The sequence below is a fragment of the Notolabrus celidotus genome, chromosome 13 (assembly GCF_009762535.1).
Source record: "Notolabrus celidotus isolate fNotCel1 chromosome 13, fNotCel1.pri, whole genome shotgun sequence".
Classification (NCBI taxonomy): Eukaryota; Metazoa; Chordata; class Actinopteri; order Labriformes; family Labridae; genus Notolabrus; species Notolabrus celidotus.
Window position 1 is genome coordinate 10,350,102 of NC_048284.1, and position 25,832 is coordinate 10,375,933.

Consider the following 25,832-nt stretch of genomic DNA (forward strand, 5'->3'; position numbering starts at 1 on the left):
CCAGATATATTAAGTTTGGTCTTTTCAGTCAGTTAGTTGTAAAATAAATGTTAGACCAGAGACCTGAGTACAAGGTTGGGGTTATGTCTGCAACTAATCTCAACTATAGAACCCACCTGGCTCTCCAGCTCTCTCTGAACGTGCAACCACTTCAGTCTGAGGGCACCGAGGATCTCTGCAAACTTTGTCCGTTCAGAGCGGAAAGCCTGGATGTCTGCTCCAATCACCGGAGGCCCGGACTGGCACAGGAAATCAAGGAGGAGCTGCCCGTTGACCATGCCTGCCTGTAACACCTGAGAGATTAGGACAAATCAAGAAAATACACAAAGTCATGTATGGGCAAAGTCTATTTGTGTTCTTAAGAAAATAAGGGCACATTATCCACCTTTGATAATATAAAGGTGGGTTCACAACATGCATACTTTAATTATGTCCCCACTAGTCTTGAGCTCTAAAATCTTATGTGGTGTATTAACTGCCCTAATAATCATTTGATTTTTCTTTATCTATACATTCTAGGGTAAATATTCAGTTTCTGCTTTAACTGCACAGAGACATTCAGCAAAACACAGTCTTAATCTGTAATTTTACTTGAATGAAAATGGTAAGTTTATTTATCATTCAAGAGCAAAATATCAGATATTAGGAAGATAGAGATACTAGACCCTGTAGTTTATTTTAGACTTAATAAATACAGATTTTAAAATGTTGGAAAAGTGATAAATATAATATTTAAATAAAAAAACAAAACAAATAAAGGTTTAAAAAAAAGTTGGAAAGTGATAATATAATATTTGAATAAGATTAAATAATAAATGAATAAATAATACAGATTTTTAAAATGTTGTAAAAGTGATGAATATAATATTTAAATAATAATAAAATAAATAAAGGTTTTTAAAATATTCAAAACTTTATCAATACAATTTTAAGAATAAAAAAAATTGATAAAGGTTTTTAAAATGTTGGAAAATTGATAAATACAATATTTGAATAATAAAAATAAATAAATAAAGTTTTTTAAAATGTTGGAAAAATTATAAATAAAATATTGAATAATAAAAAAGAAATGAATATCTTTATAATGTTGATTTTCTAAATGCAGAGCTTATATCTTAAATGGAAGTGGTGTTTTTAAAGTAACAGGAACAATTTACATTTGATACACTGGCATTAAAGCACCTGTGATGACATTGGCGCCCCCTGTGGATAAAGCAAGACAATTTTGCATAGCTAATCTTGGCCAAGTGTTAGTAGAGTAATCTGACAAAAAAATCCTATCCTTCTAGTTTAACATACAACCCATAGTTAAATGTCAAAAAGGTTAATCTTACAGTTTGCTGTTAATTCCCTCATCTGACACCTCCCCTATGGCAGGGCTGATCGACATATAAATAACTGTTCATTAATAATCAATCATGAAGCTAATGGCCTTATCTGCTTTTTTCTGTCACAAAGAGACTTCAGATTTGATTTTTGTCTGACACATTACTATTAAAAATCCTTGCAGGAGCTTTAAATTAACCATTCGAAAGAATATTTCTGATGGAAGGAATAGAGACTAAGTGCATGGGGTCCAGTGAAGGTGTGAGTACCTGGTAGTGCTTTAGGATTCCAGTGATCTGTGCAGCATCTTCGGCCTTGTGCACAGCTTCTGTTTCCTGGTTCAGTCGAGCTTCCTGCTTCTGCAGCAGTCATCTAGGTCACACAGCAGCTTCATTGGTGGCCATGCTGCCAGCAGACGCTAACAGACACAAGATAAGATGGAAAACAGCATTAAATGCTTCTTTTTAATTTTATTTATCAAAACAGGAAACCGCCTCGAAAGCATCAGTTCTATCACAGTCTGACATTTGTTTAATTTCAAACGAGTTAATCTGTCTTTGGTTGATATCATCTTTTCATTCTGTTCTCTGTGATTGCCAAAGTGTAAGGCATACAAATGAACCTTCTGCAAGAGCAACCTTGGACTGTTTTAATGATATAATGTAAGATATTTGGTTCCATTCAGTGGTGATAAATGGTGAGGAGAAATTAAAAGCGTCCTTAACCTACCAAATTCCCTGTCTTCAATCACTCCAAAGCTGACTTACACTCCCCTCCAGGAGGTCCAGGGGACTTTTACTATCGCATCATTATTTTTGAAAAGAAACTGCTTTTCACTGGCTTTGGATCAAGTTATTTCTACTCTTTGATTTGATTTATTATTATGAATTCAGAGCAGCTTTATTCTGGCAGTTATGGTGCAACTACATACAGTATGTCTGAAACTCTCCATCAGAGGGTAAAAAAAGTCCCTGTAAACACTGAACCTGCTGCAGCTTGTCTTGAATCTTGGCCAGATCAGAGGTCAGCTGGCTCCAGTTGCCATCCAGCTGGCTGAGTTTAGCTCTCAGCCCGGGACAGTCCGCCTCCCTCAGGTGGAGAAGGTGAGAGGCGTCCCTGGACACAGAAGCCCTCTGCACTGACATGGATTCAACCTCTGTGTAGAAGTCCTGGAGGATGGAGGGAGAACCATAGTCAGAAAACATGCCTGTCATTTATGGCTGGTGCATTTTAAAGTGGTGACTGAGTTTTGTGTTACAAGGAGAACAAATCAGATATGAGTGCGGACAGTAAGTTGTGGTTTTGTGAAGCAAACACATTTTCCTCTACTAAAATTAAGTTACTCTAATAAAGTTATTTATCCTGACAAGCTATTTTTCTTCTGAATTCAACTGTCTGCCTCTGCTTTGCCTTTCCTTCCCTGAAATTGATGCTGCTTCAAGAGATTGAAAGAGCAAAAATCAAATAGGAAAGGTCGTACTGTGGTCAAGAGAAGTGATCCCTAAAACATGAATCCAAAATTAGGAGTCCTCACCAGCAGCTCGATCAGATTGTTGTTGACGCTCTCCGTGTTCAGGTCGGATGTGTCGGCCAGGTTTGACCAATTCTTCAGGCGTTTGTTGGCACCAATCAGCCAATCACTGACCGAGGCAAAGTCAGTCTGGAACCTGTGGAGAGGATGCCAGGAACAGATAGTTAAACCAGTGGAGCAGATGTGCTCCTTGACAAAGAGTGAGTGAAGGACTCAGGCACGAGTCAAATACTGCTAAAACTGAAATTAATTCTGAATTCTTCAAATCCTACATGTTTTCCAGGTGGCACATTTCATGTAAAAACTCAGTCACTGTTTCGCAGAAATGTATTGACTAAATCCAAGAGTATTCCTGTCTATAACTTAAACCTGATGAAGTAGTATTTTTTTTAAAGCTGTGTCAAATTCCTTTGAGCACTTAACACTTCTTCTGTCCCTTGCAGTCACCATCATTCTCAAAAAGTAGAAGAAAAAACAAAGAAAACTAAAGAATACTCAGGAAAAAGGGTACAAATTCTCAATTTGTTATTATTCTCACAGCACCTCTCTCTCTCTCTCTCCTGTAGAATATACAGCATATAATCAAGTGTTATTCCAAGTTATTCCAGGGCGGAAAACTTATATCCGTTGTTTATTATACCAAGACACATCCCATGACGGGTGTTGATGTCTTGCAAAAAGCAAAAAGTCTGCACAGCAGGAACCGACCCCTTTATTGAGGTTCTGCCACTTCAGCTGAGCAACTTTAAATTGAATTGACAGATCAAACGGTAAAGATCTCTTGGGTTGGCAAAGTCTATAAATGAACAGATTTTTAGTGTTGGTTCGAGGTGGAAACTCTCACGTATTTAAAGTTCAATGACTCTTGTGTAAGTGTTTGTTTTCTCTCACTGGTTCTCCTCTACTCTGCTGACCTGCTGCTGGAGGTGTCAACAGAGCAGTGAATGATGGTGATACAGCTCTTTTTAAAGCATCAAAGAGCATGATAAAAACGAATTACAGTGACAAAAACAACCTTCAAGAAAACTTTATTTGATGAGTGCTTTGATTTTTTTTAGTTTGACCTATGTCCCATCTGTTAATATGGAGATGGCAGGCTTTTGTGTGCCAAATTGACCCAAAGACTGCACTTTCTTCGTAAACTCAGATTGTTTGGTGTAAGTACGAGTGTGATGTTGACCTTCTATAATTCTGTCATGGGAAGTTTGATCAGATATGGGATGGCATCCTGGTTTGGTCCTCTGTCTGTAAATATAACTCTAAGATTGATTTTTTTTAAATGTGCAATGAAAGTGATGGGTAAGAAAAATTATCTGTCCCTTCAAACAAAGTATCTTTGGAAATACTGTTGTCAATCAGGCACAAAAAGACAATAAAGTTTATCTTATTTTATCCTATCTTATTTTTTATGAGCTACACTGCAGGCCGTCAGTGGGTGGAGCTCCAAATGTTTTGGCTTCACTTTTGGGAAGCTGTCATGTCATCTTTCTTTTTTATACAATAAATAAATAAATAAGACCCATCCTTATGAAGATTAAGGCTCTTGAGTTATCTTTTAATTTTGAATTTATTTATGTTTATTTAAATACTGAAGTTGTGGCATGGTTGTTTCTAAGAATAGATTTTTTCAAAGTGCTCCTGCAGTGATGGACTGAGTAAATACAATGCCTACCTCCTGGTTACAAGTAAAAAGGCCATACAAAACAATGGCTGCAGGAGAAATGCCCTACAGCTGGTTTCTTTGTTGTTATTGTTAAACAACTACATCTTTTAGAGCAAATACCTTTTCCATTCAGCTCCAAAAAGAACTGGGGGAAAAAGATGGAAGAACTTGTGTATTTATTTAGCTAGGGGAAAAGATCTGTCATGACTATTATCAGGTATGCATCTTGTGTTATATCCAAATTAAATGTATGCCTTCCTTTATAGATCACCCCATAACCTCATGTTCTTGTGTCCTTCTGTGCATATATGTATATGTATATATGTTTATGTTCTAAAAGTTTAATAAAATAATAACCTCTCCTGCCATAATTTAATGATCCTTGTTATATTATGGATTCAACTCTCACGTTGGTATTCCAGTCTGTCTCACCTGGTCTGGCTGTCCTTGATGTCTCTGCAGTGTTGAATCTCCTGCTCCGTCCACCTGTAGGCCCTCTGCCATCGCAGCTCCAGGGCGCCTCCTGTGTGACTAACTGTGGCAGCGAGCGTGGGCTCCGTCTGCAGCACCTTTTTCTGATCCAGCAGCAGTCCTAAAGCAGCTCTGCTCTCATCTAGCTGGACCAGTGTTTGCTGGGAGAAAAGAAGAGCGGACAGTGAGTATGCTGGTTAGCCTAAATAATCTGATATAATGTAGATATTTGATGGTTAAGGACCATGAGTCTGTGCAAAGTCATAAGAGAGAACATGGGGATAAAACACAGGTAGAAAAAACATTTTAAATAACAGAAACGTCACTGAATCATGCTCTCTAAATAACTCCAGTGCTATGGTAACAGCTCCTTTTGACAAAAACGTCAAATCTGACCTCTGCCATCTGAAAAAAGAACATTAAAAAACAACTAAAGGAAAGAACAGAGTTTTTAAGTGATAACAGCATCTTAACAGAGCAGCAGCTTCCATGACGTGATGTTGTGAGTAATCGAGAGACAGTGTAATGTTATAAAAACGGTGCATCTGTACTGTGCTCCATTACTTTTGAATTGCTTTTCAGCCTATTATTATTTAGAATATTTTTAGGAAGGGATCTACACTACAACCAGCTTTGGCAATGAACTTTTAAATGTTTGATGTTGCATTCAAATAAATAATTAAAAAATCTGATGACTCTGTTCAACCGGTATTTCTGCCGGTCTTAACTTTGATCAACACCACTGACATTCACAAACACGGCCAACAAAGACTCTCTGCAATCCGCAAACTTAAAGCACTTTCTGTCACCCCCCCACCTTCTACTGTTATTGTACCAAAGCATCATCCAACCCATTCTCCTCTACTGTTCCCCCTGCTACTACAACATGCTAACTGTCTCCAACAAAATAAACTCACACGCACCACAAACACTGCCTCCAAAATCATCAGCCTCCCCACACCCAACCTGTCTGACCTCAACAACAGAGCCATCATACGCAGAACACGCACTATAACACTGGACTCCCAACACCCCCTCCACTTAGTCTTCACACTACTCCCATCTGGTCGCAGATACAGATCCCCATACTGTAGATGAGCCCGGTTTGGCAGAAGATTTGTCCCGTCAGCCATAGCACTGCTAAATAAAATGCCAATGTAATGTGTCCGGTGTGTTCATATGTTTCCAGTGTGTATATATGTGGGATGATGTGCACCATTGTTGTGAGGCTGGGTGGATGTTATTGTTTATTTGTGTTTTATACATGTATTCTTGTACAGACAGTGACAACAAATCTCTTTATTAAGGACAAATAAAGATCTATCTATCTATCTTTTATATTGTTTGATTATTTTCCATTTAATCATTCATGTAATTTTTGTTATACAATAAGAAGATAAAGGATACATTCGTAATATTGTTTAAAAATATCTCAGTATTTATGCTTTTATTTTGAAAGAGTTGATAGGTTTACACCAGGTGATGTGTGTGTATATGGTCATGTAATATAGGATAGCCAAGCACCAGAAGTGCGATTGGTTTTTAAAAGGAAAACAAGAAGGACAATATTGAAAGAAACATGAGACCATCATAAACCATTGATTGTAAGCCACAATTTAAAAAAAGAAACTCTAAAAGACAGAAAGAAATGTTTGTCCTGGACCTTAACGACACCCTCCAGTTCCCAAGCTTTGTCCCTTTAGACTGAGGTACTGCTGCACTAACTACTTTAATCAGATCAGTTCAATCTGCTGTAATTTATTTGGCACATATTCATAATTAATAAACTGAGATTATCAAGTTGTTTTTGCAGCTCTACTGAAACATTTATAAAGAGTTAATTACAGCACTGTCATTTCTCTTTAATGCTCTTACAATACACGATAGCCAATCCACTCATAGAAATGGTCACCTATTTTGTTATTAGATACAGTATCTCAAACATTAACACAAATCTACGAAAATATCAGCCCTTCAAAAAGTGCTCTAAATGAGTTTTTCCCCTTCAAATAATTTTGCAAAGACGCTGAAAACAAGCTCATAACAGCTGGAGCAGAGACTTAGATTTCTACACTTGGGGTCAATATTGCCATACAAAGTTTTAAAAGTAAAGAAGCAATAAGATGTAATATAAGCTAAATTAAAATGTGAAAAATATCCTGCATACTGGCTTGAAACCTGAACTGAAGCGTCTGGATGATTAAAAGAGATCTATAAAGCTGAGAAGAGAAATAAACTCAAACTCAGACCGAGTGAGATGAGCAGGAAACAGTCTGATGAGACAACGAAAGTTAGATCACGTGCACTGTGCGGAGGATTTACCTGGCAAAGCCCAAGTCGATCCTGTACCGACTTCTCATCATCTCCCTCCGGTTCCTCACTGCTGATGAAGGCTTCAACATCATCCAACAGCCTGCCAAGTCGACCGCAATTATCCTCCCACTGCGTCCACTCCTGCAGCGTGCACAGCCACAAACCCCACATTTTGGTAAATAACATTTGATATGTGAGCACAACCACTCAATACCAGAAATTATTCCTCTTCTGTTTATGTATGAGCTCACATGGCCCTCAGCAAATGTGCACTACAAACCTGGATCCTCCTTTGAGAAGCCACTTGGTGTTCCAGAGCCTGTTGCTGCAAAGCTTTGGCTCTGACTTCCAGCTGGACCCGCTCACCCTCTTGACACTCGAGCGCTTTTGGCTCACGCCGGAACAAGTGCTGCACAAAGGCCGACTGAGATCTGAGGACCTGCAGGAGCTTCTGGATCAACGAGAGACAAGAGTCACATGAACTCTGAATGTAACTTATGCCGAAATATATTTGAATTACTTGGAAAAGAAACACAAATTCTGACTCTCTGAGGTTTTTATAACTCTGGACCTCTCTTTGAAAGGCATCACGAGGCCTCTCTACACTCTCGGGACTTTACCTAGCATAAATCTTGTCTTTCCCTGCCTGTTGAACCGCTTGTTGAAAGTGCAGTGAGATACCTTATGTCTGCAGAGGACAGCTTGAAGTTGGCTGCGGTTGTGGACCTGGTTCATCTGCCTCTCAGTGATGCATTCTTCACCCAGCACCAGGAGGCGAGTCGTCCCCTGAAGCAAGGACCGGGAGGCTTGCTGTAGTCTGACTTTTTCCCCTGGACCCTCCCTCAGATGTCTGCCGAGCACACACTGCTGAAAGAGGCAGGGAACACAAAGTTTAAGGAAACACTTCAAAGCTTTGATATTGTTGTAACTTCAAATGTAATCTCTAATACGACCTGGTGTTTTTTTTTTGTTTCTGTTAAAGGTGCAGTTAGTAATTTTGACTTTTCTTTTTCTAGGAGAACTAAAATGTTGTCCAGAATTCATTACAGAAAATCTGTCCATTGAAATGTTTTGATATCAACTCTCCAAACTCACCTTTTATTAGTTGATTCTCTTCTGCACTTACATTTTCTTTATTTTATATTGGAAACTATAATCTGCAGTTTTACAGTGTTTTATGAATTTATTTTGATTCTATCTTGTTTTTTAATATTTAATTCTATTCCATCATTATTTTTTTCCTGGTTCTTATTACCCACTGATTTTAAAAGGCCATATGTTTTTATTGACAATATGGAGCACTGTAACTTCTCTGTTTTTTAAATTTTCACTTTTTTCATGTTTTTCACTTCAGAAGCAAAACTTTCACTTTTCAAATTTTTCGCTGTGTCATAAGCAACTTTAACATTTTTTCAGTTTCAGAAGCAACATTTCCACTGTTAACATTTTTCTCCACATTGGAAGCAACATTTTCACTTTCTTCATTTTCCTCTGTGATAGAAGCAAAATTTTCACTTTATCATGTTTTGGCTTCGGAAGCAAAAAGTTCCCTTTTTAATTTTTCTCTTTGACATAAGTAAAAATTCCCCCTTCTTCATTTTTCTGTTTGAGAAGCAACATTTTCACTTTTTTCATGTTTCTTCTATTCCGAAGCAAATATTTCACTTTTTTCACTTTCCCCTCCTTTATTTAGCTTCGAAACCAACCTTTTTTGTAGTGTCGTATCATTCTGGTGTTAATTGAACTACATAGTCCTTAACCAAGACTTTTTACCAGCGTACACTAATGTACACAGATGTGCACAAACAAACATAAAAAAAGCTGCAGATCACTTCTTACCTCCACATTAGGAGCATCCTCAATGCTTGGGAATATGTCCCTTCTTCCCAGTTCAGACTCGTCTAGAATAAACAGCTGATTCGAGGGAAGCTCCTATGAGACAAGAAGCACAAATTTTGAGTTAGAGCAGTGGATAACAAGCATACAGATTCTGGACATCAGGGTCAAAGCAAAGTGGGCAAATAGGGATAAAGTGAAATGCCATGAAAAAAAAAAAAGAACACGTTAATTTCAGGCCTCAACCAACCGGCCCTGATTGTTATGTGGGTTGAATGTAAATCTGCAAAGTAAGTGGCAGGTGTATCTATGTGTTGAATAGAAACTACATTATTTTCCTCTGAAAATTAGGGACAAATATATATACTTATAAGGTAGCATATAAGGGAAAAAACAAGTTAAAAAAATTACATTACAAAGTTTGTAAATAAGGTATACTAGGAAATGTACATGCCTTAATTTACACCCCCAATTGTAAGGCAATGGACATATTCATTTAAATTATAAGATGTATTGTATCCAAATGATTGCACTTATGTTTAAAAAAATAATAATAACGTTCACATTTTTTAATGGGGGTATCGCTTCTGTCTCTAGAGTTTGCGGGAAGTTACTGCATTTCTGGAAAACGCCAAACTGTAAGACTGCTTTTTGTCCCAAACCTGGTGTGGGTGGGTGATGCCCAGTTGTTCAATGAGCTGGCTTTTCGAAGAGGTGAAGACCAGCTGGACTGTGTGAAGACAGTCCTGAAGAGAAGTCAGACAGTGGAGAGCTTCTGGTTCTTCACTGGAAAGCACCGGTATGCTGTCTGATTCCACTTTACTCAACATCTCAGACACAGTCACCAGCTCAGCTGACACACACTGAAAGAGATTGTTGGGAGAGGTTGAGTTTACTGAAACACATCCTCCAAACACACCAACATGTTCAGCTTTAATAGACAGTGTATGTGTTCTTTGTAGCATTAAGGTCAGTCACCTCATGTTGTATTAGTCTTAGATGGGGATCATCTTCACTAGAGACACCAGGGGTCAACAGAAGGTCAGTCAGGGCATCAAGACTGAGGAGGACCTTCCGCGCTGCCTCATACAACTCCTTCTTCACCCCTGGATCTGAACCTGCTGCAGAACTCACCTGAGGAATGCAATATTGGCCTTGATAAGAGAAAAGTCCTTGCAATTACAGACCCTACATCAGGGGCGTCAAACTCATTTCAGTTAAGGGGCCAGTTACAGCCCAAGTTGATCTGAAGTGGGCCGGACCAGTAAAATCATAACATGATAACCTATAAATAATAACAACCCTAAATTGTCCCTTTTGTTTTAGTGCAAAACAGTACAAGTACATTCTGAAAATGTTCACATTTAATGAACTATCTTTCTACAAAAACAACTGTTGTATTTTTTGCCTTGATGAGTCTCAAAGTGGGCAGAATATTTTACTCTTTAAGCCCTGAAACCTGCTGCAAACACACCAAACACACAGGTTACTCAGTCACCTGACACACAGAGTGAAATGTTTGCTGCGAAAGAACAGATAGATTATAATAATGAAGACGTTAAAGTTGACTATTCTGGACCCCTCCGCTCCAGCATGAACAGTTTGCTTGCTGGACAGTGTTGTATGCAGGGGTGTAGTGCTAGTGTTAGTAGTTAGTGGATCATCTTATAGTGATCTAAAAAGTCTTTATGAATCTCAACAGGATTATGCAAACAGCAAGTAATCTACTTTCTCACTTTCAGAGAAAAAAGTCATTGAAAAAAAGTGCTGTTCAGGTGCACTCCATCAGCACTATGATTTTATGCAACCCCCAGAGGACAAATTTAAAATAGTAGTTACTTTTATTGAAAAGTTGCAGTTAATGTCTTCTCTGTAATTTTTTCACTTTGCAAAGTCATTCCACGGGCCGGATTGGAACCTCTGGCGGGCCGGTTTTGGCCTGCGGGCTGTATGTTTGACACCCCCGCCCTACATATTGCTAAATGTACAGTATATAGCCAGTTTTCTCCTTAAACATGTCTAGCTATTAGTGCAATGTTTGCTATCTGAAAGTATCATCAGTCCCAATCCAAACCACCACAGAATTTCTTTACAATATTGTTTAAGGTAACATAGATCCATGTTAGTGGACAATTTCTAGGACACTTTGAAAATGTAGTGTATGTCTAACAAGAGATAATATCTGCATCTAAAAAAACGTGATCACAACTCGGGTCACACTTGTTGGGTACGTACAGAGAGTTGTCTCAGTGCAGAGATGGACTCGTTTGTCTGATGGAGGACAGCAGGAGCAGATCCTGGAGACATCCCTCTGACTGGGTTCTAAGACAAAGAAAGGATATTAGTCTCTCCAGCAGTTGTTTGAGTTCACAGTTAAGGGAAGACATTAAACTACTGCTGCATTCACTTACATTCTGAGAATGCCTAATGCATTTTTTACGTTAGAAAAAACACAAGCTGTATATTTTACTGTTGAAAATATGAACTTTATAACTCATAATGTAAGAGAAGAGCATAGGACTAAATCATTTCTTTCTACTCCTCCTTTATTGTGCTACCTGATTACTGAAGTCTACTGTTGCCCTGGAAACAGATGTATCAATTGAATTGTTTCTCTTGTATCCACTTATTCGAAAAAATTCTGCTTCTGTCTTTTTTTGCTCTTCATCAATCATCCTCCTCATCATTTCTCCTCCAGCACTCAGCTTAAAAAAATAAAACTCTGAATCATCCTAAAATCTGATTATTCTCCTGTATTGTTACCTTTTCATGAGTCACTCCATCCTTTGAACTGATCGGAGCCTGATGCTTCTCCTTCACTTTTTTCAGAGTGGTCAGCTTTTGAGAGATCTGGTTGTAAAGTCGACTCCACCTCAGCTGCTCGGTGTCCTCTTCTTCTTGTTGTCCAGCCAAGCTAGGAACCAAAGAATACACATTATATATCTGAGTGTCAGGGATGTAAAGTGCATGTCATTACTGTGGACAGACCTCACTATGTTTTTTTACCTCATCTGCACTTTGGACGATTCCTCAAATTGTTGGGACTCCTCCTGAAACCTCCTCTGAGTGGAGTTGACTTCACTCTGCTCATTCAACACTGTCAGAGGATCCTGGAGAGAGGAGGGAAATGCCCAAAACACATTAGTATCATCTTTGTTGATTCTACAGACAGGAAACAATGCATCAGACATTATTCATGCCCAGGGTTTAATTGCTTGATTTTGTTCAATTTTATTACCAGCTAAAAACTCCTCACAGCAGCTTTAATCGGCAGGCATTTAACAGAAATAGCATTAGAATCAATCTTTCAGCTTCCTCTTTAGTTCAGCGCTGGAAGTCACTAAAGAGTTAGTGTAAGAGCCATAATGTTGATTTGCATGTCTTATTTGTTAATCATTATTATTTTTACTTTTACTATTTATAGTTGACTTCATCTCTGGTTTTGGGTTCATGGGTGTGGTTTACCTTTAAGTACCTATTCAGTTGTGTGGCGGGAGGCATACAAAGAGGGTGAGTGGGGTTGAATATTTTTTGTTGACCGCCACCATCATTGTAATTATCATTGTTTATTTAGATCTTGATAGATATTGATTTTTTTTTGCGTTTTGTTAATAAATAGAAAACTTTCCTTGGACTTTAATTTTGATTTATGGCAAGACACGTCAAAAACACGATCCCATTGAAGTCTCTGCGGCACCTTTCAATCTTAGCCGCTTCAGTTAGTCTTTTCTCCTTACAAAAGAAGCTGAGTTTTAACAAAAGTTGGAGGATGTATTCTACAGATAATCTCTTTTCTTTCTCATCACTTACCATATCTTGAGGGGAATCTGTGGACTGTTTTTTTCCTGCGTTGTTAAAGTCCTCGGATGCTTTTCTGTCAGGTCCTGCAGGAATCACTTGCATGTCCTCCACTGCAGCTTCTGCCTGAGGCAGCTCTGTTTCGTAGTCTGTGTTTGGTGTTTGGTGTTTTGGGGATCCTTGTTGGTCCAGCGTGGCGACGGCAGCGGTAACCTCCTCTTCAGCCACAGTGACAAGAGACTCAGTCGTCACATTTTCAGGACCAAGTGCTCCCTCAGCAGCATTGGAATCCATAGTTATTAATCCAGAATCAACTTTATCGGATGCAGAGTCTTTTGAACTGAGCTCAGACTTTACAGATAAAAGATCTGTTTCAGCAGCTTTTGAGTTCATCTCAACTTCAGGAGAAATCTGACCAGTTAGACTCTCCTGTTTCTAAAAAGGGACGAGGAAACAGAAGAGATGAGATTATATTCCTTTAAATTACTGATTTCTAGAAAAGGACTGTAAATAATGACTAGGGTAGACACAAAATTAGTAACTTTGTGTGCACAATTACTTCAACTTCCATATTTGTTTATAAGAATAACTTTGGTTATCTTTAAAAATAACAATAAACGAAAGGACATAAAAAAAATATGGCTAAGAATTTTAATCTTAGGATTCAAAATAAAAGGAGAAAATGTCCTTAATTCTTTTCAACAAGTTTGATTTCTCAATAAATAATAAAAAATAATTTACCTTAACTTCTTTCAGTGGCTCAGTTTCAGTGTTATCCTTTCTTTGCACGTCTGAGGCGCCTTGTGTCTCCTCTGGGTCCTGACACATGAATCAGATTAAGATATAAATTAAATCTATGCATACACATGCACGCACACATACAGATGTCATTTCATTGTGTGTGGTCATCTGAGTGTGTTGGTGTGTGTGTGTGTGTGTGAAAGGACAGGTTTCTGAGGGGGAACACATTTCAAGCAGCTGCCTCTGACAGGGGAAGAGATTGTATTTATAAGGAAGCAGGACAGCCTGTGAGACACAGCTTCATTCATACATGCAACAAACTGCAGGGATCATTCACAGCGCAAGAAAAAGCAGAACTATTAATGTTGAAAATCATTTAGTGAATTAAAATATGAACAGAAGAGGGAAAAAGGAGGAGAAGAAGAAGCCTTAGAAATTTTGAGTTTCACTTTTAAAAGATAGAAGTATTTTAGTAAACTGAAAGTATATCTAAGACTTCCTTGTCCAGTCTTATGGGTAAAAAGTTTTGGAATTTTAAATAAAGAGCTGAAAGTAACATAATTTCAATTTAAAAAATGAATTTGAAGGGAAACTCAAAACAAAGAGGAGCCCAGAACCATGCTTTCCTGAGCTGTGAATGTTGTTTAGATTTACCTCTGGAATACTGCTTGTTAGTGTGTCAGAGGACGACCATGAGTGACAACTCTTGTTCTCCTCATCCTCCTCTTCCTCTGAGTTAGACAACTCAAAAGCCTCCTGCTTTTAGTGATAGAGGTGAATGATCAAAGTGTGAATTGATGAAAAACTGACTGATAAATTAATTAATGTAAGTTATCCGTTTTTATCATCACGTCTCTTTTAGTTTTCTGTGGAACTTGACAAATTTGATCTGACATGCTTTTGACATGCTTAAGAAGCATTTCACAGTTAAAAACTGTGATAAATAACAAGAAATAGGCTTCACAAAGGAAGACTAGTCTCTGTTATGTGTGGAAAACTGATGAGCAAACAATCTCATTTGAGACACAAGATTTATTCTATGCAAACTGATGATTTCATCTGTTGCAATCTGAAAAGTGTCCTGAAAGTGGTTCCACAGACATTTAGAAGCTAAACAGAGTCTGGTCAATATTTCTGTATTGCTTGCTAAACCTACACATAGAAAGTTTTAGTCGTTGGGTTTTTACAGAAAGATACGGTGGCCCTGAGCGCTCACAGCACTGCAACTTAAGAAAACACATGCAAAATGACAAAACACAAGCGAATTAAAAAAACGTCTTTATCAATTTGACAACACATGCGCAGTATTTAGAAAACGAATTGCAAAGGCCACAACACAACAGAAGTGTTTCCAGAGGACATTTAAAAGTGATGCACAAGTCCGGACACGCTTGTAGTTTAACAGCAGATCACTGCAATAGGCTGAATCATGCGATCACAATGTTAAAATAAATCAAAAACACTTACTTTTTTATCTCATTTTCCAACACCACTGACAGTAAGAGAATCTTAATAGGGCTGTGACTCAAAATTTGCGGCAACAACAAGCTTGTCCAGACGTGTGCATCACTTTTAAGTGTCCTCTGGAAACACTTCTGTTGTGTTGCGCTCTATTTGCAGCAAGTTTTTCTAATGTGTTGTGTTGTGGTCTTTGCAGCAAGTTTTTCTAATGTGTTGTGTTGTGGTCTTTGCAGCAAGTTTTTCTAATGTGTTGTGTTGTGGTCTTTGCAGCAAGTTTTTCTAATGTGTTGTGTTGTGGTCTTTGCAGCATGTTTTCTAAATGCTGTGCATGTGTTGTCAAATTGATGAAGATGTTTTCTTAATTTGCTTGTGTTTTGTCTTTTTGCGTGTGTTTTCTTAAGTTGCAGTGCTGTGAGCTCTCAGGGCCACCGTAAAGATGAGTGAGGAAAACAAACTCCACATTTTAGCTTGAGCCCTCACAGCCCTGTGTAACAAACATTGATGAAATTTGGAGGCAAAACTGTTGGGAATGTTTAACCAATCCCTCATAAATTATTACCAAGGTGAATCCCTTGAAGAAATTCATAAAATGCACCTGCTGCTCCTCACTCGAAATACAGCTTTCAAAATCCAAAAAGCAGTTGGAGACATTGAATTTCTCTATACAGCTTAACTAACAAGCGGAGGACTGCTACAAATTGTTAGCATGAAATAGTTAGTCAGACAGGGTTTAATTGGTTAAATTCAAACATAGTCCACACGTCACGCTACTGTTATTGTGTACATTGGCTACATTACACTGTATAATCATTGTGATTACTATTACCTCGATCACACTTAATTGTGAGCCGTCATCCTCCTCTGTAATCTTGTCCTATTGAAGTGAAAAGGACAGAACAAGAAGAGAATCAAACAATGTGAAGTATGATTAAATCTCATCTGCAGAACATTGTATTTCTTTGTGCCACTGTGTTATGAGGACATGACAATGGCTGAAAAAAAGATTAACGCACTGGTTTCACTGACGAAGATACAGAGCAACCTTGAGTTCATTCTGTAAAGGAATGTAACACACATATCAATTTGTGACTTTTTTTTCTGTTGCTCAAAAAACCCATCCTTGATACTTTCACAGTGTTGCACTTATTCAGCTCAACAAACTGTATCAGATTTAGCTCGTGTGAAAATGGTCATGTCACATCAGGTATTTAGTCTGCATGCAGTAACAGTCAGACTTCATCTTGTACCTCCAGCAGTATACTTTGTTGCTGGGTGAGCTGCTCCAGCTCCTTCAGCTGCTGCAGCAGCAGCCTGGCTCTGGAGAAGACGAGCAGGCTCTCCTCTGCTCCCTTTGGAAGCTGCAGATCTCCTTTGCATCTCTCCATCTCCTCCAGTGTCCTCTGCATTGACTGCACGTTGGCCAGGATCACCTTCAGGATGGAAAATAGTTTGAATGTCACAAGTTGGCTGTCGTATTAAACCTCTGATGTGACGAGAGTTATGATGTTAAAATTTTTACCTTTAAACTTAAAAAGGCAGAAAAAACAGAGGACTTGAAGTACATCTATGAATGATTGCTCCTATTTTTGTTCTTTTAGTGATACCCTTCATGCATTTAAATCCAGAAGCATAAAAATCTTACTACTAATTATGTCTTGATAATAATGATTAAAAACATACAAAAAGATATCCTGCATCATTATTTGCTCACAAGAACTGTTTTCCTTTTGCATCTGCTGTAAAATATTATTCAGGAAACTCTCATATGCACTGGAGCTAAGGTTTAATTTACTTGAGATCATCTCAGACAACTCACGTTATTCTAAGCCTAAAGTTTATTAATGCAGCAGCACGGTATTTGTGTTTGGCGTCTGGGCTCTTAATCCTCATTACTCCTCACAGATTGAAATTAAATGCAGAAATTGAGGAGTAATGAGATAGCACTGACTCCCACTGGAGACTACAGGTGGATGCTGGGGAGGAGGTAAGATTGAAAGTTTGACACAGTGCTGTAGCAGGGCAGCAGCAGCAGAGATAGGAAATCTTGCAGCTTAAAGAGACGGCCAAATGAGAGGATGATTGGTCAGCTGATAAAGAGGATGAGGTGGTTATCTGGTATTGCACTCCTAAAATGCAGCAATGCAGCCCAAAAAAAGAAAGATTACAAATGATTAAATTTCATGTTGCAGAAGTCAAGAAATCCTCTTCAAGTGGCTTCTTGGGGAAGCAAAACTCTCTGATGATTTTTTTTCCATAATGATTTAGACAGTTAAGGTCACTGATGACAGGTTTACAACTTTATGTAGACCCATCTACATACCATAAGGTTAAAACCTACCTGCTAAATTCATTAGATGCCTCTCTATAATTTCCTGACTGTAAATAGTTCATATTCTTAACCTCGTGCCACCATTGGCATGCTCTGTTTTTGTAGTGCTAGTTACATTACCTGTCTGTTTTGCAGATGCTCTGTCAGACTGATGTCTGTGTTGTCCATGGAGGATAATATGGCTCTGATCTTCTGCACATTCTTCTCCATTGTCTTCAGCTCTATTTCAGATTCCTCCACCGCCTGTGAAGAAAATCATCAACAACCTTTTCCAGAAGACCGACTTTCAAATGTGGCATTATTTACACAAAAAGATGTCTCACCCCTACAGACTGCAGAAGCTGCTCCAGTGGCTCCAGGACCTTGCTTTGCATTTTGTGGACCTGTTGGTCATTATGGCCCAGCTTCTCTTCCTGGGTTTTCATGTCGCACACAGCAGAGATCTCATCAAGGACTGGTCTAAAGTCCTGCAGGGCGCACCTGATCCTCTCAGAGTCATCGAGGACGAGCTGTAGTACAGGATTTAAAGATAAACTCATTTACTGAAAAGGTTTGTAGATACCATGGTATATGTAAGTCATGTATATTAGGCTAACACAGACTTGTAGTGCAGATATGATAAATAAAAGAACACTTCATCTATGTTATAGTGTTATCATCTGTCTTCAAGAGCCTATTTTTGTATGTTCACTGCACCCAAGCATCACTGACCTGCAGCGAGTTTGCATGATTCTGCAGACTTCTGGCTGATGCGAATGAACAGGGAGCACTGAGCCATGACTGGGCCTCGTCCAACCAGCAGGTGGCGCTGAGTACAATGTCCTCAAACTCCTGAAGACAGCTGGGGATCTGAGGAATCAAAGTTTGATCAACTGATTGTGAAAGTCTTTGTACAATTATAAATCAAACCATGATTCAATTTGCAGCATTCAACATATCTGCGTGAATATTTAAACAAGTAGTCCTGACCTTGCTGAGGAAGGCGGTGCGTTGCTCGACCATCTGGGCCGTGTTCTGGTAGAGCTGCAGCGGTTGGTTGAGCTGGTCCATCAGTAAGTGGGCTTGATCTGGATGCTCCTCTGCTAGATCCTGCACCTCGCAGTCCAGGATCATAAGACGGCTGTGCCACGCATCCAACTCGTCCCACATACGCTGGACAACAAACAGAGAGGCTTTATGTTTTATGTTTAGTCTAGTTTAGTTTAGTTTAGTTTAGTTAAGTTATTTTATGTTTTGTTAAGTTTAGTTTAGTCAAATCAAATCAAATCAAGTCAAGTCAGGTCAAGTCAAGTCTAGTTTAGTTTAGTTTAGTATAGTTGTTTACATGTACACAAATAATACAGATTAACATGAACATAGAAAATAAGAGATGTGAGGGAGAGGTGTAAATAACCCCGTAGGGACTTAATCTGGGCACTCTGACGTATTTAGATTACACACATTAGTCTCTAAAGAAATAAGGTGACAGTAGAAACAATCATGGTTCTTTCAGTTTGTTGTTCCAGTTGGAACATTGCAAGTGTTGAGACATGTTGAGCTAGGAAGGACATTGTAGTGTTTTTTTAATCTTTATACCCTCTTAACCTCAAATTTAGCCATAACAAATACTCAAAGCCAAAATGTGAATTATTTCATCAGTTGGTAAATGTGGTTGGTTTTAAAGGTATGTAAGTTAAAGTGAAATAAAGAAACATGTCAGAGCTTGCAAGCCTGTGCAACAGGTGTGGATTTCATGCACACACCAACTTTAAAAGAAGAATCAGACAAACCTTGAGTAGACTTTGGGCTTCAGTAACTGTCGGACTCTTCTTCTCCAGTAACATTTTGACTTTCTCCAGACCAGAACCCAACTCCACCACCTGACGGTTCAGCTTCTGAACTGGGATGCTCATCTTCATGAGCTGCTGAGAGACCAGATGATGTAGAAATAGAAAATATTAGTTGAGAAAAATGGCAAAAATGTATATAACATCATAGATATTCTGATTCTTGTTTCCAGTTACCTTCTCCTCTTCTCCTTGAAGAGAAAGCTGGACTCCTTGGAGCATTCTGCTGATGTCAGCTGGTATCTCACCATACCGGCTCTGCACTCTGTCTGTGATGCGCTTCAGTTTGGCCTTCTGGGTGGACAAGTCCTTTCTGAGCTCCTGTCAGTTTGGAGATAAACGGGTAAAAAAGCAAAAAATGCACTGACTAAAGAAGGAAACTTGACAAGACAAGACAATTAACTTATTTTACAGTTAAAGCAGCTTAAATCAGCCCCTCACAAGTTTAGTATGATGTACATTTAAAGGCACAGTGTGTAGTAATAAGCAGCATTTAGCAGTCAAAAAATATGTATGTTTTTATTAGCACTGTAAAAAGCTTCAATTTGAAGCCCATAAAGCATAAAAGAAAAGTCTACCTGTTGTTTGAGAGGATTTGAAGAAACCTTCAGTGAGGTAAGAATGGCCATCACATGTTGCTCCACCTCTTCTATCTCCTCTTGGACTTGCTGCCTCTCTTTCTCCTCTGCCTGAGCTGCAGCCACCACCTGCAGGTTTCTCTCCTTCAAGCTGTGAAATGTAAAAGTATCTGTTCAGCATCACTGACAGAAAGGAGTAATAATTCTCCACATTTAACAAATCCCACCTCCTGACATTCTCTTGGATCTTCACAAGGGTTTTCCCGACAGGTCCAGGGCTGATGGGAGCCTGGGATGTAGATAAGCTCAAGGCATGCTCCAGTCGGTGCTCCAGGGAGGCCAGGGCCTGCTGCTCCTGCTCCAGCCCGGCCTGGTGCATCTCAGCCTGAGCCAGAAGCTCCTGAGGTCCCTCCTGAGAGAAGCTCACAGCTGAGGAGTCAGGAACCTTGGCCTGAAGACTGGCCAAGAAGCTGCAACACTGCTCCATCTAAAGAGGAAGAAATCAATCCTTTACTCTGTTCTTGATGTCCTGTATGCTACTTCAATAACCTCATTTAGTTACCACAACTTCTACAGGTTTCTGAAAACCAGGTCATTTTGTTGTTGGAAAAACTCACACTAGTAGTGATGTCCTTCCACTCCTCTCCTCTCTGTTCGGTGTGTGCCATCAGAAGGCCAATACCACGACGCAATGACACCCAGCGCCTCCAGAGGGCGCCCAGCTCGCCGTCCTTTCCGACCCCACAGCCCTGCATCGGACACCCGGCTCTGAGTTCTTCAGTTTTACTGGAGAGGCTGCGAAGATCTTCCATCAGAAGCTTTATGGAGGAAAAATAGAGATGGGATACATATGTTTTAAATCAGGCAATTTCTTATTTTATGTAATATCAGAATACGTAACCAAATATGATATTTAATGCCTGGTTCAGTATGGCAAGAGAGAGCATACACAAACTCTTCACAAGGAACGTATGATCTTGTGTGCACCAGTTAATAAAACGCGCATACCAGTGTTCATTTTGGCAGCTATTTTAGATTTAGTCTTAGTCTTTAGACGAAAATGCCTGTTTTAGTCACATTTTAGTCTTTTCAGCCCTTTGTAGTCTTAGTCTAATTTTAGTTGGCGAACACTCAAAACATTTCAGTCTTTGATTTTTGCCAAAACATTTTCACTCTTTAAATAATTCATGTAGTCGATCAGATATTGGTAACAGGGTTATACCAAGTGTTAAAATCATCAACACTCCTTTAACACTTTTGGTTGTGTCATATCTTAAGTTAAATAATTCAGCCTGTCCCTGCTAAAATGTCAAAAGAAAACATTCTTGATGTGACTACTGTGACTGTATTTTGATTCTCTTGACTCACAGTAAAATGCCATGAAAGAACTGTATTGCACATTTACGACAGTCCTTGAATGTACCTGCCGTGACAGGCGCACTGGACAGAGTCAGTTCATGGCACTCTGAAATGTATCTGCATCTCTCAGCAAGAAGTTGATCAAAACTTACTGAAGGTGTCTGATGTTTCACCAAACTGGATTAAATCAAGCTCTAGATGGGAGCTTTTTACGGTTATAGCGGCAAAAACATCAAATATAAAACAGACGTCCCCCGGTTGTGTCTTTGTCACTAAAGCAGACCGGGGGCAAAAATCCTCAATGAAGATGAGACAGATGCATGGAGGTGAGGAGAGCTGGTTCATAAAGCACACCTGCTGCAGGTAGAGACCAAGCTAACACGGAGCCCCTCAGATAATAATATACTGTAGCTTGTCAAAGGAATGCATCACTATTATTTCTAAAAATTAGACGCAAAGCGGGGGAAAACATGGATTTTGAATGTCCGACGATCCGCCACTAACGTTTTTGTCTCGTCATCGTCTCGTCAACGAAATCAAAACATATTTTTGTCAGAGTTTTTATTATCAGTGATGCACTTTAGCTCATCATAATCTCGTTTTCGTCATGAAAAAAATTGTCTTTGACGAACATTTATTGTCATTATTTTGTTAACGAAATTATCACTGAGTGCATACAAGATCATTTTCTTTGCATGACTTAAGGGGCTGCTTAGGAAATTTAACTTTTTCCAAACTCACTTTGGACCAAACTGGTGCACCAACCAAAGGACCAGCCAATTATGGCTGCTATGCAAACAAGTGTTCTGATGGGATGGCATCAAACCTTACAGTAGTACATTTTTAAAATATGACAATGTCTAAGTAGATTCAGTGGATATGGAGAGATGTACGCTGACAAATAATGCTTGGTAAACCCACCTTGGCTCTTTTCTGCTGGGCGACACATTTGTCGTATGATGTCACTTGTTCTGCAGCACATTCTGAAAGCTGAGCTTCAAGCCCTGAGAGACGCTGACGTATGTCCTCATGACACTTCCTGTGGCTTTGTTGTCTTACTTCACAGCTGTAAGACATTTTTAGTAGAAAAAGTATGGTCAAAATAAACAGAATTAATGATAGCACACAAAATAAAAGCTATCCATAACCACGTCAAAGAGGGTTAAACTTCCACTACCTCTGTAGGGACTCCAGCCTGAGCTGAGCTTGAGCCTCGAGTATGGCTCTTCCCACCAACAGCTGACTGAAGATGCCGATGTGGAGCTGCTCGGTCTTTGCTCGAGAGAGGCATGGTTGTTCGGGTACCAGCTCCAACAGGTGGCGGATGTGAGCCTGGAACCCATCCTCAAGAGCCTCCAGAGCCTGCTGAGTCTGTCTTTGTTCCTCGGTACAGTCCAAAAACCCTCCAGGAGCTGAGAGGAAGGTGGCTTCAGCGTTGTGAAGGAAACCGATTGCTCCTTGAGCAGCCCATTGGTAATCTTTTAAGGACTCTCGAGCTTGGGATAGACTCTCCTGTTGGATATGTTAAATGATGGCATGAAGCCAAGAGAAACGTCAATAAAAAAGGATAGATCGCCTTGCAGATTTAAAAGATCAAAAGATCCACAACCTCAAGCATTAAAACTTACCATTCTCGCGTGGCACTCTTTCATGGCTGCATCTCGAAGAGAGAACACTTCCTTGCATCTGTTCAGGTTGATCTTTTCTTTTCGTCCCAGGCCTTCCAAGACCCTCATCCAAGACTCCATATTTCTCCACATAACCCAACACCTTCCAAGTGCAACATCTATGGCTTTTTCCTCTGGATGTACATGTTCGGCCTCCTGCAGCTCCTCTCTTGTTCCCCGGAAGAACTCCATTAAGGCTGGAAGCTCAGAAGAGAAACGCAGACCTAGCAGAAGCTTGGCCTCTAGAGTCTTGATATCGTGTGCGACAGAATCCTCCCAGGAGACTAAAGTTTGCACACTCTGACAAATCCTCTGCCTCTCTGCATCGAGCTCAGATGGCTTCAGCTCCTGAGCTATGGCCTCCAGCTGGTCTGCCGCTTCCTGGCACTGTGTCTTCACCAAGGGGAGTTCGACCAGTAGCGTTTGACATTGTCTGAACCTCTGACCCAAACTTATTCCTTTATCTTTGGCACGCTGGATTTGCTCTTCGGCGATGTCTCTAGATTCCTCCATTTGGCTCCTCAGGTGCAGATATTTCTCTTGTTCAAAGGCATTAGTACTGAGAGCTTTACATTGGTCTTGCAACTCGCCAATGGTGCACAACAGAGAGCTTCGTTTGGCTTCCTGGCAGTGCTGAAGTTCTTGTGCTTGACACTGGTGCTCCATTAGCATGTGCTTCAAATGAACAATCTTTGAAATGGTTTCTTGTGTTAAAGGGAACTTCTGCTGTGCCAGATCAGTGGAGATTTGATTTAAGCTAGCCTGGATGGTGGATAACTCCTCGTCTGAAGAGGTTCTCTCGTGAATCAGCTCCTCTAACTCCCAGCTGGTTGCTTTCTCAAGAGCGAGCAATCCGTCTAACTCTGTCCAAAGGCCTGACAGTCTGTTGACGAGGTAGCGGCTCTCTCCTGGACTCAACCCCACGGCTATTTCTTTGCATCTTTCTGCCATTTCCTCCACAAGTTTTATCGTGCTCTCTATCTTCACCGTGGCAAATGTGTGACTTTTCAGCTCGCTCTCCAGCTCTCTGATGTCAGCTTTGGAAACGTTGTCCACATGCACACAGGGGTCTCTTTTAGCATGCATTTCCGCAAGCCAGGCATCCATGCTAGCAAGCTGGCATAACATTTCCTCCCTCTCCTTCAGATTTTTCTTCATGGTATCAAGAACATGGTCCAAGCTGTCAGCGATGGCCTCATACAGGTCTTGTACGGTCTTTAATACTTGGTCGCTTTCCTCCTTTTCTACAGCAGAGGCGATATCTTTCATCTGCTCAACTTCAGCCTGCATCTTGGACCTCCGGGACCAAATATCCGTTTGAAATTTCTTCATCTCAACGATCTGGATCCGAGCCTCCTCTGGGAAAAGAGCTAACTTCTTCCCTGTGGAGATGTGGTTTTCTGCCTGCTTGGCCCATGTGATCAAGTCTTGTAACTGTTTGTTCATCCCCCCAGAAGAGCTGTACGTTGAAACGTCCATCTTGCTCTTGGTGACATTCAGCAAGGACCCCACTTCCTGAAGGTTATGCTTGATCTCACTCTTCTCTTTCTGGCCCAAAGAGAAATTAATAAGAGCGTCTGACTCGGATTGAAGGTGGAGATAGAGCTGGTTGTAAAGTTTGAGGTCTGTGGTCAGACACACGAACTCTAAAGCACTTTTGTTGTCGCTGTTTTCAAAGTCGGACATCTGAAGGGCATTCAGTTGGGCTTTTAGCTGTTTAGTGTCTTTTATCAGAAGAGAGGATTGAGAGGTGGAGCTTGAGGCATGCTGCAGAGCTCTTTTGATACTTCCTTCTAAAAGCCTCCACTCCTCCTGGACATCTCCGAGCTGAGCAAGAAGAGCACCTGAACTCTCAGCGTCGCTCAGATGGACGGATAACTGGCTGCTAATCCGGAGGAGCTCCTTCATCATGCCTTTCTTCAGCACCATGGTTTGCAGGAGGCCGGGGAGTTTGTTTGCTTGGAGGTCACTGCTTCCCAAAGTATCCCTGACAAAAAGTAAAGAACATGAATTCATCGGGTAACAAACAAATACCACTGACTTGAAATATGTGAACCAGCTCAAATAATCACTCACAGGCTCATTTTCTCTTTCTCAACTGCAACAACAGCCAAGAAAGCTCTGATGATCTTCATCTGTTTCTGATACTGTTTGACCTGATCCAGCTGTGCTGCTTTCACCTGCACTGTGGCAGAGGCATCCAGCAAAGCAGCACTACACTCTCCTTCAATGCTTTTCAAGGCATCCGCAGTGCAAGTCCTGGAACCACTCATGCTTTTCATTGCAGCCACTTGTTCCTGCACAGTTTGCCTGTAGCCCTGCAGACAGAAGAGTCATTAGATAAGAAGATTTTAAGTTTGTTTTTCCTCCTCTCATAAAAGACAACATGTTTAAGATTCAAGGTAACATGTATTGTATTTAGATTTATGAAAGGCCAGAACAGGAATACACTTATTTAAACTAAATAGTGATAAATCGAGGGACCTACCTCTGCCTCCTGCAGCTGTTTGGTCATTGCAGTGACGTCGAGCTGTGCTGGTTGATAACGACATGCTAGAACTTTCTGCACAGTTCGTATTAATCGGATCTCTGGTTCACCCGGAGACGACTTCAGGTACCAACTTAAATCAATGTGTGGTGTTCGCTGCAACATACAAATGAACCAAATTTAAGTAACATGTACACATTTTTTGAAAAAGAACAAAAAAACTATGTTGGTTAATCTGCAAATATTAGTCATGCTAAATTGATTTGTAGATTGCTCTAGAAAATGACTAAGCGGTCTAAGCGCCCCACATACAGAGGCTACAGTCCTCGATGCAGGGCTTGCCGGTTTGATTCCTGGCCTCGACCATTTCCAGCATGTCCTCCCCCCCTCTCTACTCCCCACATATCCTGTCTCTCTTCAGCTGTCCTATCGAATAAAGGCGAAA

The 25,832-nt window shown here is 40.0% G+C and overlaps 1 protein-coding gene across 1 annotated transcript in view; it reads right to left on the minus strand.

Moving 5' to 3' along the window:
• LOC117824574 (nesprin-2) overlaps positions 1-25,832 on the minus strand; it is a 113,859-nt gene that overhangs the window by 42,168 nt on the left and 45,859 nt on the right. Inside the window, 34 exon segments of the mRNA XM_034700107.1 lie at positions 117-293; positions 1,596-1,693; positions 1,696-1,744; positions 2,313-2,495; positions 2,861-2,993; positions 4,953-5,152; positions 7,314-7,445; positions 7,585-7,755; positions 7,986-8,171; positions 9,144-9,236; positions 9,803-10,003; positions 10,119-10,274; positions 11,376-11,462; positions 11,904-12,054; positions 12,147-12,250; positions 12,951-13,373; positions 13,680-13,757; positions 14,334-14,438; positions 15,967-16,014; positions 16,388-16,570; positions 17,590-17,712; positions 17,793-17,978; positions 18,181-18,318; positions 18,439-18,621; positions 19,239-19,373; positions 19,473-19,616; positions 19,874-20,024; positions 20,101-20,360; positions 20,491-20,691; positions 22,154-22,298; positions 22,410-22,744; positions 22,861-24,886; positions 24,976-25,217; positions 25,388-25,543. Coding sequence (XP_034555998.1) covers positions 117-293; positions 1,596-1,693; positions 1,696-1,744; positions 2,313-2,495; positions 2,861-2,993; positions 4,953-5,152; positions 7,314-7,445; positions 7,585-7,755; positions 7,986-8,171; positions 9,144-9,236; positions 9,803-10,003; positions 10,119-10,274; positions 11,376-11,462; positions 11,904-12,054; positions 12,147-12,250; positions 12,951-13,373; positions 13,680-13,757; positions 14,334-14,438; positions 15,967-16,014; positions 16,388-16,570; positions 17,590-17,712; positions 17,793-17,978; positions 18,181-18,318; positions 18,439-18,621; positions 19,239-19,373; positions 19,473-19,616; positions 19,874-20,024; positions 20,101-20,360; positions 20,491-20,691; positions 22,154-22,298; positions 22,410-22,744; positions 22,861-24,886; positions 24,976-25,217; positions 25,388-25,543 — 7,383 coding nt within the window.